The following is a 14340-nucleotide window of genomic DNA, read 5'->3' on the forward strand; positions in this document are numbered from 1 at the left end:
TGGGTCATTCCTGGCCAGGTTTGGGTCACCACTGGCCAGGTTTGGGTCACCACTGGCCAGGTTTGGGTCATTCCTGGCCAGGTTTGGGTCACCACTGGCCAGGTTTGGGTCACCACCAGGTTTGGGTCACTACTGGCTAGATTTGGGTCACCATTGGCTGGATTTGGGTCATCACTGGCCAAGTTTGGGTCACCACCAGATTTAGGTTATTACTGGCTGAATTTGGGTCACCACTCACCAGTTTTGGGTCACCACTGGCTGAATTTGGGTCACCACTCACCAGTTTTGGGTCACCACTGGCTGGATTTGGGTCACCACCAGGTTTGGGTCACCACTGGCTGGATTTGGGTCACCACCAGGTTTGGGTCACCACTGGCTGGATTTGGGTCACCATTGGCCGGATTTGGGTCATGACTGGCCCGGTTTGGGTCACCACCAGATTTGGACACCACTGACCAGATTTGGGGTCATTACTGGCTGGATTTGGGTCAGCAGATTTTGGAGTGACCGAGGGTGAGGTCAGCAGGGTGAGGCCTCCATGGGTTTCAGGATGACCAAAGCTCTGGGATCAGCAGATTTTGGAGTGACCGAGGGTGGGGTCAGCAGGATGAGGCCTCCATGGGTTTCAGGATGACCAAAGCTGGGGTCAGCAGATTTTGGAGTGACCAAAGGTGGGATCAGCAGATTTTGGGGTGACCAAAGGTGGGATCAGCAGATTTTGGAGTGACCGAGGGTGGGGTCAGCAGGACCAGGCCTCCATGGGTTTCAGGATGACCAAGGGTGGGGTCAGCAGGGTGGTGGCCCTGCAGATTTGGGGATGACCAAGGCTGGCATCAGCAGCAGCTGAGGATGACACAGGATGTGCTGGCAGGGGTTTGGCAACCCGGGAGTCACGGAGAGGGGGACAGGGAGGGACATGGGGGGGCTCCGGTCACAGGGAGCTCCGGGGGTCCTGGGGAAGGGTCCCCGGCACTCCCGGGGGGTTCCACAGAGTCCCGGGGGGGTCCCCAGGGTGGGTCCGGAGGGGTCCCGGGGGTGGGTCCCGGTGGTCCCGGGTGGTCCCAGTGGTCTCGGGGGTGTGTCCCACACAGTGTCGGGGGTCCCGGGGACGGGTCCCACAGGGTGTCCGGGGAAGGGTCCCAATGGGTTCCGGGGGTGTGTCCCGTACGGTGTCGGGTGGTCCCGGGGGTGGATCTCGGGTTGTCCCGTAGGGTGGTCCCGGTGGTCCCGGGGGTGTGTCCCGGTGGTCCCTGGAATATGTCCCGGTGGTCCCGGGGGTGAGTCCCGGGTGTGTCCCAGTGGTCCTGGTCGTCCCAGCGGTCCCGGGGGTGTGTCCTGCCCGGTGCCCGGTGGTCCCGGGGGTGTGTCCCGGTGGTCCCGGTGGTCCCGGGGGTGTGTCCCGGTGGTCCCGGGGGTGTGTCCCGCCCGGTGCCCGGGGCGGTCCGGCCGTGCCGCTGCCCGCGCTGTCCCCGCCCCGGCCCGGCCGGTGCCGCCCATTTCCGCCGGGCGGAGCCGCCCCTCGGCCCCGCAGCGGCCCCGCCGCCAGCGCCCGCCCGGCCCGGCCCGGCCCCGGCCCCGCTCGCTCCGGTGCAGCCCCGCCATGGCGGGCGGCCCGGCCGCGCTCGCCCTCGGTACGTGCGGGGCTCAGCCCAGCCCAGCCCGGCCCGGCCCGGTTCCGCTCGGCTCGGTTCGGTTCGGCCCGGGGGCCTCCGCGCCCCCAACCCCGGAGCGGGGCGGGCTCGGGGGGTTCCGCGGGTGGGTTCTGGGGGTCGCGGGAAGGCGGTAAAAATCCCATAAAAATCCCATAAAAATCCTATAAAATTCCTATAAAAACCCCATAAAATTCCCCCGCGCGGGCGCTCCCGAAGTTCGTTCCCTGTGGGAAAGGCGCCCTCGCCGCGACGCGTGAGTACGGCCGCGGTCAGACGCTTAATTAGAGCGGCTAATTAGGGCTGGGGGCTAATTAGAGTGGCGAGGGGGGTGCCGAGGGAAGGGGGGGTGGGAAGCGGGGGCGCTCCGGGCTGGATCCGAGCCGAGCCGAGCCGGGACGGGACGGGACGGGAGCGGGGATGCTCCGGGGGAAGGACGGACGGACAGATGGACGGACGGATCCCGGTGCGGGCGGCTGGAGCTCGGCTGGCTTTGTCCCGCTGTCCCCTCCGGTGGCACCGTGCCGCAGCTCCGGTATCCCGGTGGGAAAGCGCCTGGGCGGGCTTGGCCCCGCTCCAGCGCCCGGTGCTGCCACCGGTCCGAGCGTCCCCCGGTGGCTCCGGCGCCGTGTCCCGGTCCCGTTCCTCATCCGAGACTCCCCCGGTGGCTCCGGCGCCGTGTCCCGGTCCCGTTCCTCATACGAGGCTCCCCCGGTGGCTCCGGCGCCGTGTCCCGGTCCCGCTCCTCATCCGAGGCTCCCTCGGTGGCTCCGAGCGTCCCCCGGTGGCTCCGGCGCCGTGTCCCTCCTGCCGGGGCTCATCGCGAGCTCCCGTGCCCCGTTCTTTCCCGTTCTTTCCCGTTCTCTCCTGTTCTCTCCCGTTCTCTCCCGTTCTCTCCCGTTCTCTCCCGTTCCCGTGGCTCCGGGTCTCTCTCCGGTGCCGCTGCTCGCCCTCGGGGGGCTCCGAGCGTTTCCCGGCCGTTCCCGGTGGGATCCGGGTGGGATCGGAGCCCTCGGGGAAGGGAAGGGGAGCGCTCCGGGAAGGGGATCGGGAGCGGGACGGGAATCTCGGGAGAAGCGAGCCGGGAATTACCGGGGATTACCGGGATGGAGCTGCTGGGAGCCGGCGGGAAAGTTTGGGAGCCTTTCCGAGGGAGAGATTCCCGGAGATCCCGGAGAACGGGGTGGGATGGGCTGGAACGGGGGTGGGGATGGGGCAGCTCCGGCGGGGTCTGTCCGGGGGTGTCCGGGGGTGTCCGGGGCTGTCCGGGACTGTCCGGGGTGTCCGGGGTGTCCGGGGGCGTCCGGAGGTGTCCGGGGGTGTCCGGGGGTGTCCGGGGCTGTCCGGTGTCCCCGGGCTGGGCCCGGGCATGGAGAACTTGCCAGGTTTTTGGGGAACTTTCTGTGGGATCGGGGGTGAGGGCTGGACCAGCCCCCGCCCATGGAGAGGAGCTGGGGAGGAGAACGGAGGAGCTGGAATGCCAAGGGATGGATGCCCACCTGGAATCCCAATGCCAAGGGATGGATGCCCACTTGGAATCCCAATGCCAGGGGGATGGATGCCCACCTGGAATCCCAATGCCAGGGGGATGGATGCCCACCTGGAATTCCAGTGCCAAGGGATGGATGCCCACCTGGAATTCAAATGCCAAGGGATGGATGCCCACCTGGAATTCCAATGCCAAGGGATGGATGCCCACCTGGAATCCCAATGCCAAGGGATGGATGCCCACCTGGAATCCCAATGCCAAGGGATGGATGCCCACCTGGAATTCCAGTGCCAAGGGATGGATGCCCACCTGGAATTCCAGTGCCAAGGGATGGATGCCCACCTGGAATTCAAATGCCAAGGGATGGATGCCCACCTGGAATTCCAATGCCAAGGGATGGATGCCCACTTGGAATCCCAATGCCAGGGGGATGGATGCCCACCTGGAATTCCAATGCCAAGGGCATGGATGCCCACCTGGAATTCCAATGCCAAGGGATGGATGCCCACCTGGAATTCCAATGCCAGGGGGATGGATGCACACTCAGAACTGGAGTGCCCAGGGGATGAATGCCCGCATGGATGGATGCCCACTGATCCCACCGGAATGCCAAGGGATGGATGCCCACTCAGAACCAGAATGCCCACCGGGATGGATGCCCACTTAGGACCAGAATGCCCAGGAGATGAACACCCACTCAGAACCTGGATGCCCACTCAGAACTGGAGTGCCCAAGGGATGGATGCCCACTCATCCCACCCTGATGCCAGGGGGATAGATGCCCACTCAGAACTGGAATGCCAAGGGATGGATGCCCACTGATCCCACCAGAATGCCAAGAGGATGGATGCCCACCCAGAACCAGAATGCCAAGGGATGGATGCCCACTCAGAACCCGGATGCCCACTGGGATGGATGCCCACTCAGGACTGGAATGCCCAGGAGATGAACACCCACTCAGAAATGGGGTGCCCAGGGGATGGATGCCCACTGATCCTACTGGAATGCCAAGGGATGGATGCCCACTGATCCCACTGGAATTCCAGGGGAGGGATGCCCACTCAGAACTGGAATGCCAAGGGATGGATGCCCACTGATCCCACTGGAATGCCAAGGGATGGATGCCCACTCAGAACTGGAATGCCAAGGGATGGATGCCCACTCATTCCACTGGAATGCCAGGCAATGGATGCCCACAGGGATGGATGCCCACCGATCCCACCAGGATGCCCACAGGGATGGATGCCCGCTGATCCCACCAGGATGCCCACAGGGATGGATGCCCGCCGATCCCACCAGGATGCCCACAGGGAATTCCTGCGTTTTCCTTCAAAATCCTGGAGATTTTTCCTTAAAAATCTTTTTCCTTAAAAAACCTTGGAGGTTTTTCCTTCAGAATCTCCCCGAGGGGTCACTCGAGGGGGTCATTCCTGCCTCAGGGAATTCCTGCATTTCCCTTAAAAACCTTGAGGATTTTCCCTTTAAAATCCTGATATTTACCCTTAAAAATTTCCTAAAAATTCCTGCGTTTTCCTTCAAAATCTCGGGGTGGTTTTGCCGACCCTAAATCCACCTTGGGGGGTTTTTTAAGGGGATTTTTGGGGTCAGGGTGTGGCTGACCCCATTGTCCCTCCCCAGGTGTCCTGCTGGCCGCGTGCCACGCGCTGGACAACAGCACGGCCGGCCGGAGCGGTGAGTGCCCAGCGGGAATTTGGGGGAATTTTGGGGAATTTTGGGGTTTTTTGGTGTCTCACCCCTCCTCTTTATGGGGTTACGGGGCTCTGGGTGGGATGCTGGGGCTGAGCTCTGAGGGGAAAACCTGGAATTGTTTCCTGCTCCCAAAAAAGGGGTTCTGACCCCAAAAACAAAGGGGTTCTGGTTTCCAAAAAAAGGGGTTCTGGTCTCCCAAAAAAGGGTTTCTGGCCCCAAAAACAAAGAGTTTCTGGCTCCCAAAAAGAGGGTTTCTGGCCCCAAAAGGAAGAGCTTCCAGCCCTAAAAGAAAGGGTTTCCAGCCCCAAAAGGAAAGAGTTTCCAGCCCCAAAAACATGGCTTTCTGGCCCCAAAAACAAAGGGTCACCAAGCCCACAATGAAAAGGTTTCCAACCCCAAAAGGAAAGGTTTTGGCCCCAAAAGAAACGGTTTCCCTACAAGGAAAGGGGGAGCTTTCAGCACCCTCAAAAAAAGGATTTCCAGCCCCCCAACAATGGGTTCCTGGTCCCCAAAGGGAAAAGTTTCCAGCCCCCAAAAGAAGGATTTCTGGCCCCAAAAGGAAAGGTTTTGGCCCCAAAAGAAAGGGTTTCTCTACAAGGAAAGGGTTTCCAGAAGAACCCCTAAAAACCTCATCAGAGTTGGGGACATGGTGACACCCCAAGGTGGCTCTTCCAAAACTGGGGACACAGGGACATTTCAGGGTGAGCCACCCCAAACCTCCTCAGAGCTGGGGACACAGGGACACCCCAAGGTGGCTTTTCCCAGCTTTTGGGGACACGGGGACATCCCAATCCCAGCCACCCCAACCCTCCTCAGCATTGGGGACATGGGGACACCCCTAAGTGGCTCTTCCAGCTCTGGGGACACAGGGACATCCCAGGGTGGCTTTTCCCAATGTTTGGGACATGGTGACACCCCAAGGTGGCCCTTCCCAGCATTGGGGACACCCCAAAGTGGCTCTTCCAGCCCTGGGGACACAGTGACAGCCCAAGGTGGCTTTTCCCAGTATTGGGGACACCAGGACATCCCAATCCCAGCCACCCCAAACCTCCTCAGCATTGGGGACATGGGGACACCCCCAGGTGGCTTTTCCCACTTTTGGGGACATGGGGACACCCCAGGGTTGCCCTTCCCAGTGTTGATGACATCGGGACACCCCCAGGTGGCTTTTCCCAATGTTTGGGTCATGGTGACACCCCAAGGTGGCTTTTCCCAGTTTTGGGGACACAGGGACACCCCAATCCCAGCCACCCCAAACCTCCCCAGCATTGGGGACATGGTGACACCCCCAGGTGGCTTTTCCCAATGTTTGGGACATGGTGACACCCCAATTTGGCTCTTCCCAGCTTTGGGGACACCCCAAGGTGGCTTTTCCCAATGTTTGGGTCATGGTGACACCCCAATTTGGCTTTTCCCAGCTTTGGGGACACCGGGACATCCCAGAGTGGCTTTTCCCAATGTTTGGGACATGGTGACACCCCAGGGTGGCTGTTCCCAGCCCTGGGGACATGGTGACACCCCAGTGTAGTTTTTCCCAGCTTTGGGGACACCCCAAGGTGGCTTTTCTCAGTGTTTGCGACATGGTGACACCCCCAGGTGGCTCTTCCCAGCTCTGGGGACACAGGGACATCCCAAGGTGGCTTTTCCCAATGTTTGGGTCATGGTGACACCCCATGGTGGCTTTTCCCAGTATTGGGGACATGGGGACACCCCAATCCCAGGCACCCCAAACCTCCTCAGCATTGGGGACACCCCAAGGTGGCTCTTCCAGCTCTGGGGACACAGGGACATCCCAAGGTGGCTTTTCCCAATGTTGGGGACATGGTGACACCCCAATTTGGCTCTTCCCAGCTTTGGGGACACCGGGACATCCCAAGGTGGCTTTTTCCAGCTTTGGGGACATGGGGACATCCCAATCCCAGCCACCCCAAACCTCCTCAGCATTGGGGACACCCCAAGGTGGCTTTTCCCAGTGTTGGGGACATGGAGACACCCCAAGGTGGCCCTTGCCAGCATTGGGGACACCCCAAAGTGGCTCTTCCAGCTCTGGGGACACCGGGACACCCCAGGGTGGCTTTTCCCAATGTTTGGGTCATGGTGACACCCCAGGGTGGCCCTTCCCAGTGTTGATGACATCGGGACACCCCAAGGTGGCTTTTCCCACTTTTGGGGACATGGGGACACCCCAATTTGGCTTTTCCCAGCTTTGGGGACACCGGGACATCCCAAGGTGGCTTTTCCCAATGTTTGGGTCATGGTGACACCCCAAGGTGGTTGTTCCCAGCCCTGGGGACATGGTGACACCCCAAGGTGGCTTTTCCCAGCTTTAGGGACACAGGGACACCCCAGGGTGGCTTTTCCCAGCCCTGGGGACACGGGGACACCCCGGTCCCATCCCACATCCCAGGCTTTGATCCAGCCCCCCCTTGGGGCCGGGGGTGGCTCGGAAGCGCCTCGGTCCCCAAACGATCCCAGCAGGAAATTCCCTCCGGGATAATTCAAACCAGGGCGGTTGGATGGGGTTTAATGGGAACCAGGAGCGGGGCCGGGCTTCCTCCTCCTCCTCCTCCTCCTCCTCCTCCTCCTGAGCTCTTTAGGAAATTCCTCAGGGATTATTGAGGCTGCACCCGGCTGGGATCCTTGGGGTGGCTGCACAGAGATCCCAAAGTAAACCCTAAAGCAGCTCTGGGGTGGAGGAAATCTCCTTTTGGGGTGGAAAAATCTCCTTTTGGGATGGGAAAATCTCCTTTTGGGGTGGAAAAAAATCCTTTTGGGGTGGGGAAAACTCCTTTTGGGGTGGAGGAAATCTCCTTTTGGGATGGGGAAAAAATCCTTTTGGGGTGGAGAAAACTCCTTTTGGGGTGGGAAATCTTTTGGGGCTAGGAAATCTCCTTTTTGGGGTAGAAAAATCTCCTTTTGGGATGGGAAAATCTCCTTTTGGGATGGGAAATCTTTTGGAGTGGAAAAATCTCCTTTTGGGGTGGGGAATCTCCTTTTGGGATGGGGAAAATTTCCTTTTGGGATGGAAGATCTTTTGGGGTGGGAAACCTCATTTTAGGATGGGAAAAAATCCCTTTTGGGGTGGGAAATCTCCTTTTGGGATGGGAAATTTTTTTATGGGCTGGGAAATCTCGTTTTTGGGCTGGAAAAATCTCCTTTTGGGGTGGGAAATCTGCTTTTGGGGCTGAGACATTTTTTGGAGTGGGAAATCTCCTTTTGGGATGGAAAAATCTCCTTTTGAGGCTGGGAAATCTTTTGGGGTGGGAAAAGCTCCTTTTGGGATGGGAAATCTCCTTTTGGGATGGGAAAAATCCTTTTGCGGTAGGGAATCTCCTTTTGGTGGAAAACCTGCTTTTGGGAAGGGAAATCTTCTTTTGGGGTGGAAAAAGCTCCTTTTGGTGCTGGAAAAATCTCCTTTTGGGATGGGGAAAAAATCCTTTTGGGATGGGAAACCTCCTTTTGGGATGGGAAATCTCCTTTTGGAGTGGAAAAATCTCCTTTTGGGGTGGGAAATCTCCTTTTGGGATGGGGAAAATTTCCTTTTGGGATGGAAGATTTTTTGGGATGGGAAATCTCCTTCTAGGATGGGAAAAATCCTTTTGGGGTGGGAAATCTCCTTTTGGTGGAAAATCTGCTTTTGGGATGGGAAATCTTCTTTTGGGGTGGGGAAAAATCTCCTTTTAGGATGGGAAATCTTCTTTCGGGACAGGAAATCTTTTGGGGCTGAGACATCTTTTGGGGTGGGAAATCTCCCTTTTGTGATGGAAAAATCTCCTTTTGGGGTGGAAAAAAATCTCCTTTTGGGGTGGAAAAAATCTCCTTTTGGGGTGGGAAATCTCCTGTGGAGTGGGAAGTCTTTTGGGTGAAAAAAACCCTCATTTTGGGGTGGGAAATCTCCTTTTGGGATGGGGAAAAATTCATTTTGGGATGGGAAAATCTTTTGGGGTGGAAAAATCTCCTTTTGGGATGGGAACTCTCCTTTTAGGACAGGACACCTCCTTTTGGGATGGGGAATCTTTTGGAATGGGAAATGTCCTTTTGGGGTGGGATGTCCCTGCTGCCACCCCTTTCCTCTAACCCCAACCCTTCCCGGCTTCTGCTCTCCCCAATTTTTTGGGGATTTTCCCCAAAATCTCCGTTTTTCTCCTCGTTTTTTCCCCGCAGCCCCGGTGGCGGCGGCGGTGAGGTCGCACTTCAACGAGTGCCCGGACTCGCACCGGCAGTTCTGCTTCCACGGCACGTGCCGCTTCCTGGTGCAGGAGGAGAAACCCGCCTGCGTGTGAGTGCCTAAATCCCCTAAATCCCCTATCCATAAACTGTGGGGTGAGGAGAAACCCGCCTGCGTGTGAGTGCCTAAATCCCCTAAATCCCCTATCCATAAACTGTGGGGTGAGGAGAAACCCGCCTGCGTGTGAGTGCCTAAATCCCCTAACCATGAAATTATGGGGGAAACCCGCTTGTGTGTGAGTGCCTAAATCCCCTAAACCTGAAAGTGTAGGGGCAAGAGAATCTACATGTGAGTGCCTAAATCCCCTAACCACGAAATTATGGGGGCAGGAGAAATCCGTGTGTGAGTGCCTAAATCCCCTAGCCATAAACTGTGGGGGAAACCCACTTGTGTGTGAGTGCCTAAATCCTCTAACCCCGAAATTATGGGGGCAGGAGGAGAAACCCGCCTGCATGTGAGTGCCTAAATCCCCTAATCATAAACTATGGGGTGAGGAGAAACCTGCCTGCGTGTGAGTGCCTAAATCCCCTAACCCCCGAAATTATGGGGGCAGGAGAAACCTGTGTGTGAGTGCCTAAATCCGCTAACCATAAACTGTGGGGGAAACCCGCCTGTGTGTGAGTGCCTAAATCCCGTAATCATAAACTATGCGGTGAGGAGAAACCCACCTGCGTGTGAGTGCCTAAATCCCCTAACCATAAACTGTGGGGGAAACCCACTTGTGTGTGAGTGCCTAAATCCACTAAGCCCAAATATATGGGGGCAGGAGAAACTTGCGTGTGATTGCCTAAATCCCCTAACCATAAACTATGGGGTGAGGAGAAACCCGCCTGCGTGTCAGTGCCTAAATCCCCTAAGCCCGAAATTATGGGGTCAGGAGAAACCTGTGTGTGAGTGCCTAAATCCCCTGACCTCAAAATTATGGGGTCAGGAGAGCCTGTGTGTGAGTGCCTAAATCCCATGACCCTAAAACTCTGGGTTTGGGGTCTCAGTGATCCCAAAACTCCAGGGTCAGTGTCCTGGGAATCCCAAAACTGCGGGGTGACCTGCCCTGTGTCCGTGTGTGTCCCCAGGTGTCACTCGGGGTACATGGGGACATCCTGACCTGCCCTGTGTCCCTGTGTGTCCCCAGGTGTCATTCGGGGTACGTGGGGACACCCTGACCTGCCCTGTGTCCCTGTGTGTCCCCAGGTGTCACTCGGGGTACATGGGGACACCCTGACCCCTGCCCTGTGTCCCTGTGTGTCCCTGTGTGTCCCCAGGTGTCACTCGGGGTACGTGGGGACACCCTGACCTGCCCTGTGTGTCCCCAGGTGTCACTCGGGGTACGTGGGGACACCCTGACCTGCCCTGTGTCCCTGTGTGTCCCCAGGTGTCACTCGGGGTACGTGGGGACACTCTGACCTGCCCTGTGTCCCCAGGTGTCACTCGGGGTACATGGGGACACCCTGACCTGCCCTGTGTCCCTGTGTGTCCCCAGGTGTCATTCGGGGTACGTGGGGACACCCTGACCTGCCCTGTGTCCCTGTGTGTCCCCAGGTGTCACTCGGGGTACATGGGGACACCCTGACCCCTGCCCTGTGTCCCTGTGTGTCCCTGTGTGTCCCCAGGTGTCACTCGGGGTACGTGGGGACACCCTGACCTGCCCTGTGTGTCCCCAGGTGTCACTCGGGGTACGTGGGGACACCCTGACCTGCCCTGTGTCCCTGTGTGTCCCCAGGTGTCACTCGGGGTACGTGGGGACACTCTGACCTGCCCTGTGTCCCCAGGTGTCACTCGGGGTACGTGGGGACACCCTGACCTGCCCTGTGTGTCCCCAGGTGTCACTCGGGGTACGTGGGGACACCCTGACCTGCTCTGTGTCCCCAGGTGTCACTCGGGGTACGTGGGGACACCCTGACCTGCTCTGTGTCCCCAGGTGTCACTCGGGGTACATGGGGACACCCTGACCTGCCCTGTGTCCCTGTGTGTCCCTGTGTGTCCCCAGGTGTCACTCGGGGTACGTGGGGACACCCTGACCTGCTCTGTGTCCCCAGGTGTCACTCGGGGTACGTGGGGACACCCTGACCTGCCCTGTGTCCCCAGGTGTCCCTGTGTGTCCCTGTGTGTCCCCAGGTGTCACTCAGGGTACGTGGGGACACCTTGACCTGCCCTGTGTCCCTGTGTGTCCCCAGGTGTCACTCGGGGTACGTGGGGACACCCTGACCTGCTCTGTGTCCCTGTGTGTCCCCAGGTGTCACTCAGGGTACGTGGGGACACTCTGACCTGCCCTGTGTCCCTGTGTGTCCCTGTGTGTCCCCAGGTGTCACTCGGGGTACATGGGGACACCCTGACCTGCCCTGTGTGTCCCCAGGTGTCACTCGGGGTACGTGGGGACGCGCTGTGAGCACGCTGACCTGCTGGCCGTGGTGGCAGCCACCCAGAAGAAGCAGACCATCACTGCCCTGCTCGTGGTGGCCGTGGTGGCCTCGGCCCTGCTCGTCACCGTCTGCGTCCTGGTCCAGTGAGTGCCACCGGGGCTTCCTGGGGACAGCCCGGGACAGGGGACCTGTCCCCATCCCCATGCCCTGTGTCCCCATCCCTGTCCCCATTCCCTACCCCTGACCCTGTCCCTGTCCCCATTCCCTGTCCCTGTCCCATGCCCTGTGTCCCCATCCCCGTCCCCATTCCCTATCCCTGACCCTGTCCCTGTCCCCAACCCCATCTCCAACCCAGTCCCTGTCCCCATCCCTGTCCCCTGTCCCCATTCCATATCCCCATGTCCTCTGTCCCCATTCCCTGACCCTGTCCCTGTCCCCAACCCCATCTCCAACCCAGTCCCTGTCCCCATTCCCTGTGTCCCCATTCCCATTTCCTGTGTCCCCATCTGTGTCCCCATTCCCCATGTCCCCTGTCCCCATTCCCATTTCCTGTGTCTCCTTCCCTGTCCCCATTCCCTGTCCCACCTCTGTCCCCATTCCCTGTCCCCATCCCCATTCCCTGTGTCCCCATGTCCCTGTCCCCATTCCCCATTCTCTGTGTCCCCATTCCCCATGTCTCTGTGTCCCCATCCCTGTGTCCCCATTCCCTGTGTCCCCATGTCCCTGTGTCCCCATCCCTGTGTCCCCATTCCCTGTGTCCCCATGTCCCTGTTCCCGTGTCCCTGTCCCCATGTCTGTGTCCCTGTCCTGTCCCTGTCCCCATGTCTGTTCCTGTCCCATCGCTGTCCCCGTTGCTGTCCCCAGCTGCTGCTACCTGCAGAAGTGCTGGCCCTGTCCCTGTCCCCATACCCTGTCCCCATGTCTGTCTCACTGTCCCATTGCTGTCCCCGTTGCTGTCCCCAGCTGCTGTCGCCTGCGGAAGCGCTGGCCCTGTCCGTGTCCCTGTCCCGGTTGGTGCCGCGAGCCCGGAGCCGGCCCCGAGAAACCGGGGGGGCTGCTCAAGGGGGGAGCGTCCTGCTGCCACAGCGAGACAGGTGAGAGACACCTGGGACAGGGGAGGGACACCTGGGGACATCCATGGGACACCACAGGACACCTGGGACACCTGGGGACACCTGGGGACACATGGGGGTGACAGGAGAAACCGGGGGGGCTGCTCAAGGGGGGAGCATCCTGCTGCCACAGCGAGACAGGTGAGGGACACCTGGGGACATCCACGGGACACCACAGGACACCTGGGGACATCTGGGACACCTGGGGACATCCACGGGACACCTGAGACAGGGGAGGGACACTTGGGGACACAGGGAACACCTGGGGTGGGGGACATGTCCTGCTGCCACAGCGAGACAGGTGAGGGACACCTGGGGACACCTGGGGACACCTGGAACAGGGAAAGGGACACCTGAGACACAGGGGACACTTGAGACAGGTGAGGGGACATCTGGGGACATCTATGGCACACCTGGGGACACAAGGGACACAGGGGGACACAAGGGACACCTGGGGACATCCATGGGACACGTGGGACAGGTGAGGGGACACCTGGGGACACCTGGGACAGGGGAGGGGACACCTGGGACAGGTGGAGGACACCGAGGACACTTATGGTCACTTGGGACAGGGTAGGGGACACCTGGGGACATCCATGGAACACCTAGGACACCTGGGACAGGTGGGGGACACCTGGGGACACAGGTGACACCCTGGTGCGTAACCGCTGCCATTCCATCCCCACAGGTGTGTGACAGACCCGGGACCACCTGGGGACACCTGGGGACACCCCAGGACCGTCCCCTCCCTCCTTCGGATCCTTTTTGGGGCGTTTTCCCCTTTTCCCGCCGTTTCCCCGGGGTCTCCCTCGACTCTCGGGTCGTTTTCCCGGGACTTTTCAAACCCGAATATTTGGGATTTTAACCCAAACCCCCGCCAGGATGGGGATTTATTTTTCTACAGAAAAGAAAAAAAAAACCCCAAGCCCGGCTCATTTTTGGGGACAAATCCCCAGCTTTTTATTAATAATAAATGAATTTAAATCCCAGGAAACCTCCTCAGGCTGGAGGCACAGCCTTAATTCCCCCTTAGTAACCAACCCAGAGCTTTTCCCTCTGTTTTGGGGTTGTTTTTGGGGTTGTTTTGGGGTTTTTTGGTTTTTTTTTAAAGTCATGGTTACTCTCATGTCTTCTGTATATGTTGCACTGAAAGTTAATATTTAATGTTTTAATTTATTTCGCCTGGTTTAAATTAATTTTGATTCCTATAAAGATGTTCTTGTCATCGCCTGGTCTTGGGGTTTTTATTTATTTTTTTCCCATCCTAAAAACCTGGGTTAGAATTACTTAAGATTTAGATGTAAATTATTTAGCTGTTTGGATGTAAAAACAATTTTTTTTTTACAGAAAATTTGTGGTTTGGGGTTTTTTGGGGGGGGATATTTGGGAAGGAGATGCTGAATCCCACAGCTGGGAGTGGGGGGACATTCCCAGGGGTGGCTGAGCCCCAAATTCCAAAATTTGCCTCCCAAATTTTCAAGCCCAATGCTCCGATATCGAACTCAGACCCATTTTCCCATAATTTTATCCCAAATTTTGAAGAACAGTTTTAGGATCAGCCCCAAATTCCCAAATTTTCATCCCAAATTTTCAAGCCCTGATGCCCCAGTTTTGGCCCCATTCTGGGGCAGATTTGGGGCAATTCCCATCAGTTTGGGGCTGGTCCTGGAGGTTTTGGGACAATTCCTGGCAGTTTTAGGGGGATTCTCTGCAGTTTTGGGTCACTTTTGGGGTGATTCTCAGCAATTTTGGGACGATTCCCTGCAATTTTTTTTGGGGGGGGGATTCTCCA

The 14340-nt window shown here is 58.3% G+C and overlaps 1 protein-coding gene across 1 annotated transcript; it reads left to right on the forward strand.

Moving 5' to 3' along the window:
• Window positions 1–1475: 1475 nt before the first annotated feature.
• TGFA (transforming growth factor alpha) lies at window positions 1476–13547 on the forward strand. Its single transcript, XM_074559266.1, has 6 exons — window positions 1476–1631; window positions 4777–4830; window positions 9013–9127; window positions 11430–11579; window positions 12400–12530; window positions 13237–13547. The coding sequence occupies exons 1-6, from the start codon at window positions 1601–1603 to the stop codon at window positions 13242–13244; spliced, it is 489 nt and encodes a 162-aa protein (XP_074415367.1). The 5' UTR covers window positions 1476–1600; the 3' UTR covers window positions 13245–13547.
• The last annotated feature ends 793 nt before the right edge of the window (window positions 13548–14340 follow it).

This window comes from Zonotrichia albicollis, chromosome 26 (assembly GCF_047830755.1).
Source record: "Zonotrichia albicollis isolate bZonAlb1 chromosome 26, bZonAlb1.hap1, whole genome shotgun sequence".
NCBI classification, from domain to species: Eukaryota; Metazoa; Chordata; class Aves; order Passeriformes; family Passerellidae; genus Zonotrichia; species Zonotrichia albicollis.

Bases quoted from the DNA above. Each gene is read 5' to 3' on its own strand.
- TGFA (XM_074559266.1), top strand. From the start codon at position 1,601: ATGGCGGGCGGCCCGGCCGCGCTCGCCCTCG. The intron at 9,128-11,429 runs GTGAGTGCCTAA...GTGTGTCCCCAG, and splicing joins GAGGAGAAACCCGCCTGCGT to GTGTCACTCGGGGTACGTGG. The intron at 11,580-12,399 runs GTGAGTGCCACC...TGCTGTCCCCAG, and splicing joins ACCGTCTGCGTCCTGGTCCA to CTGCTGTCGCCTGCGGAAGC.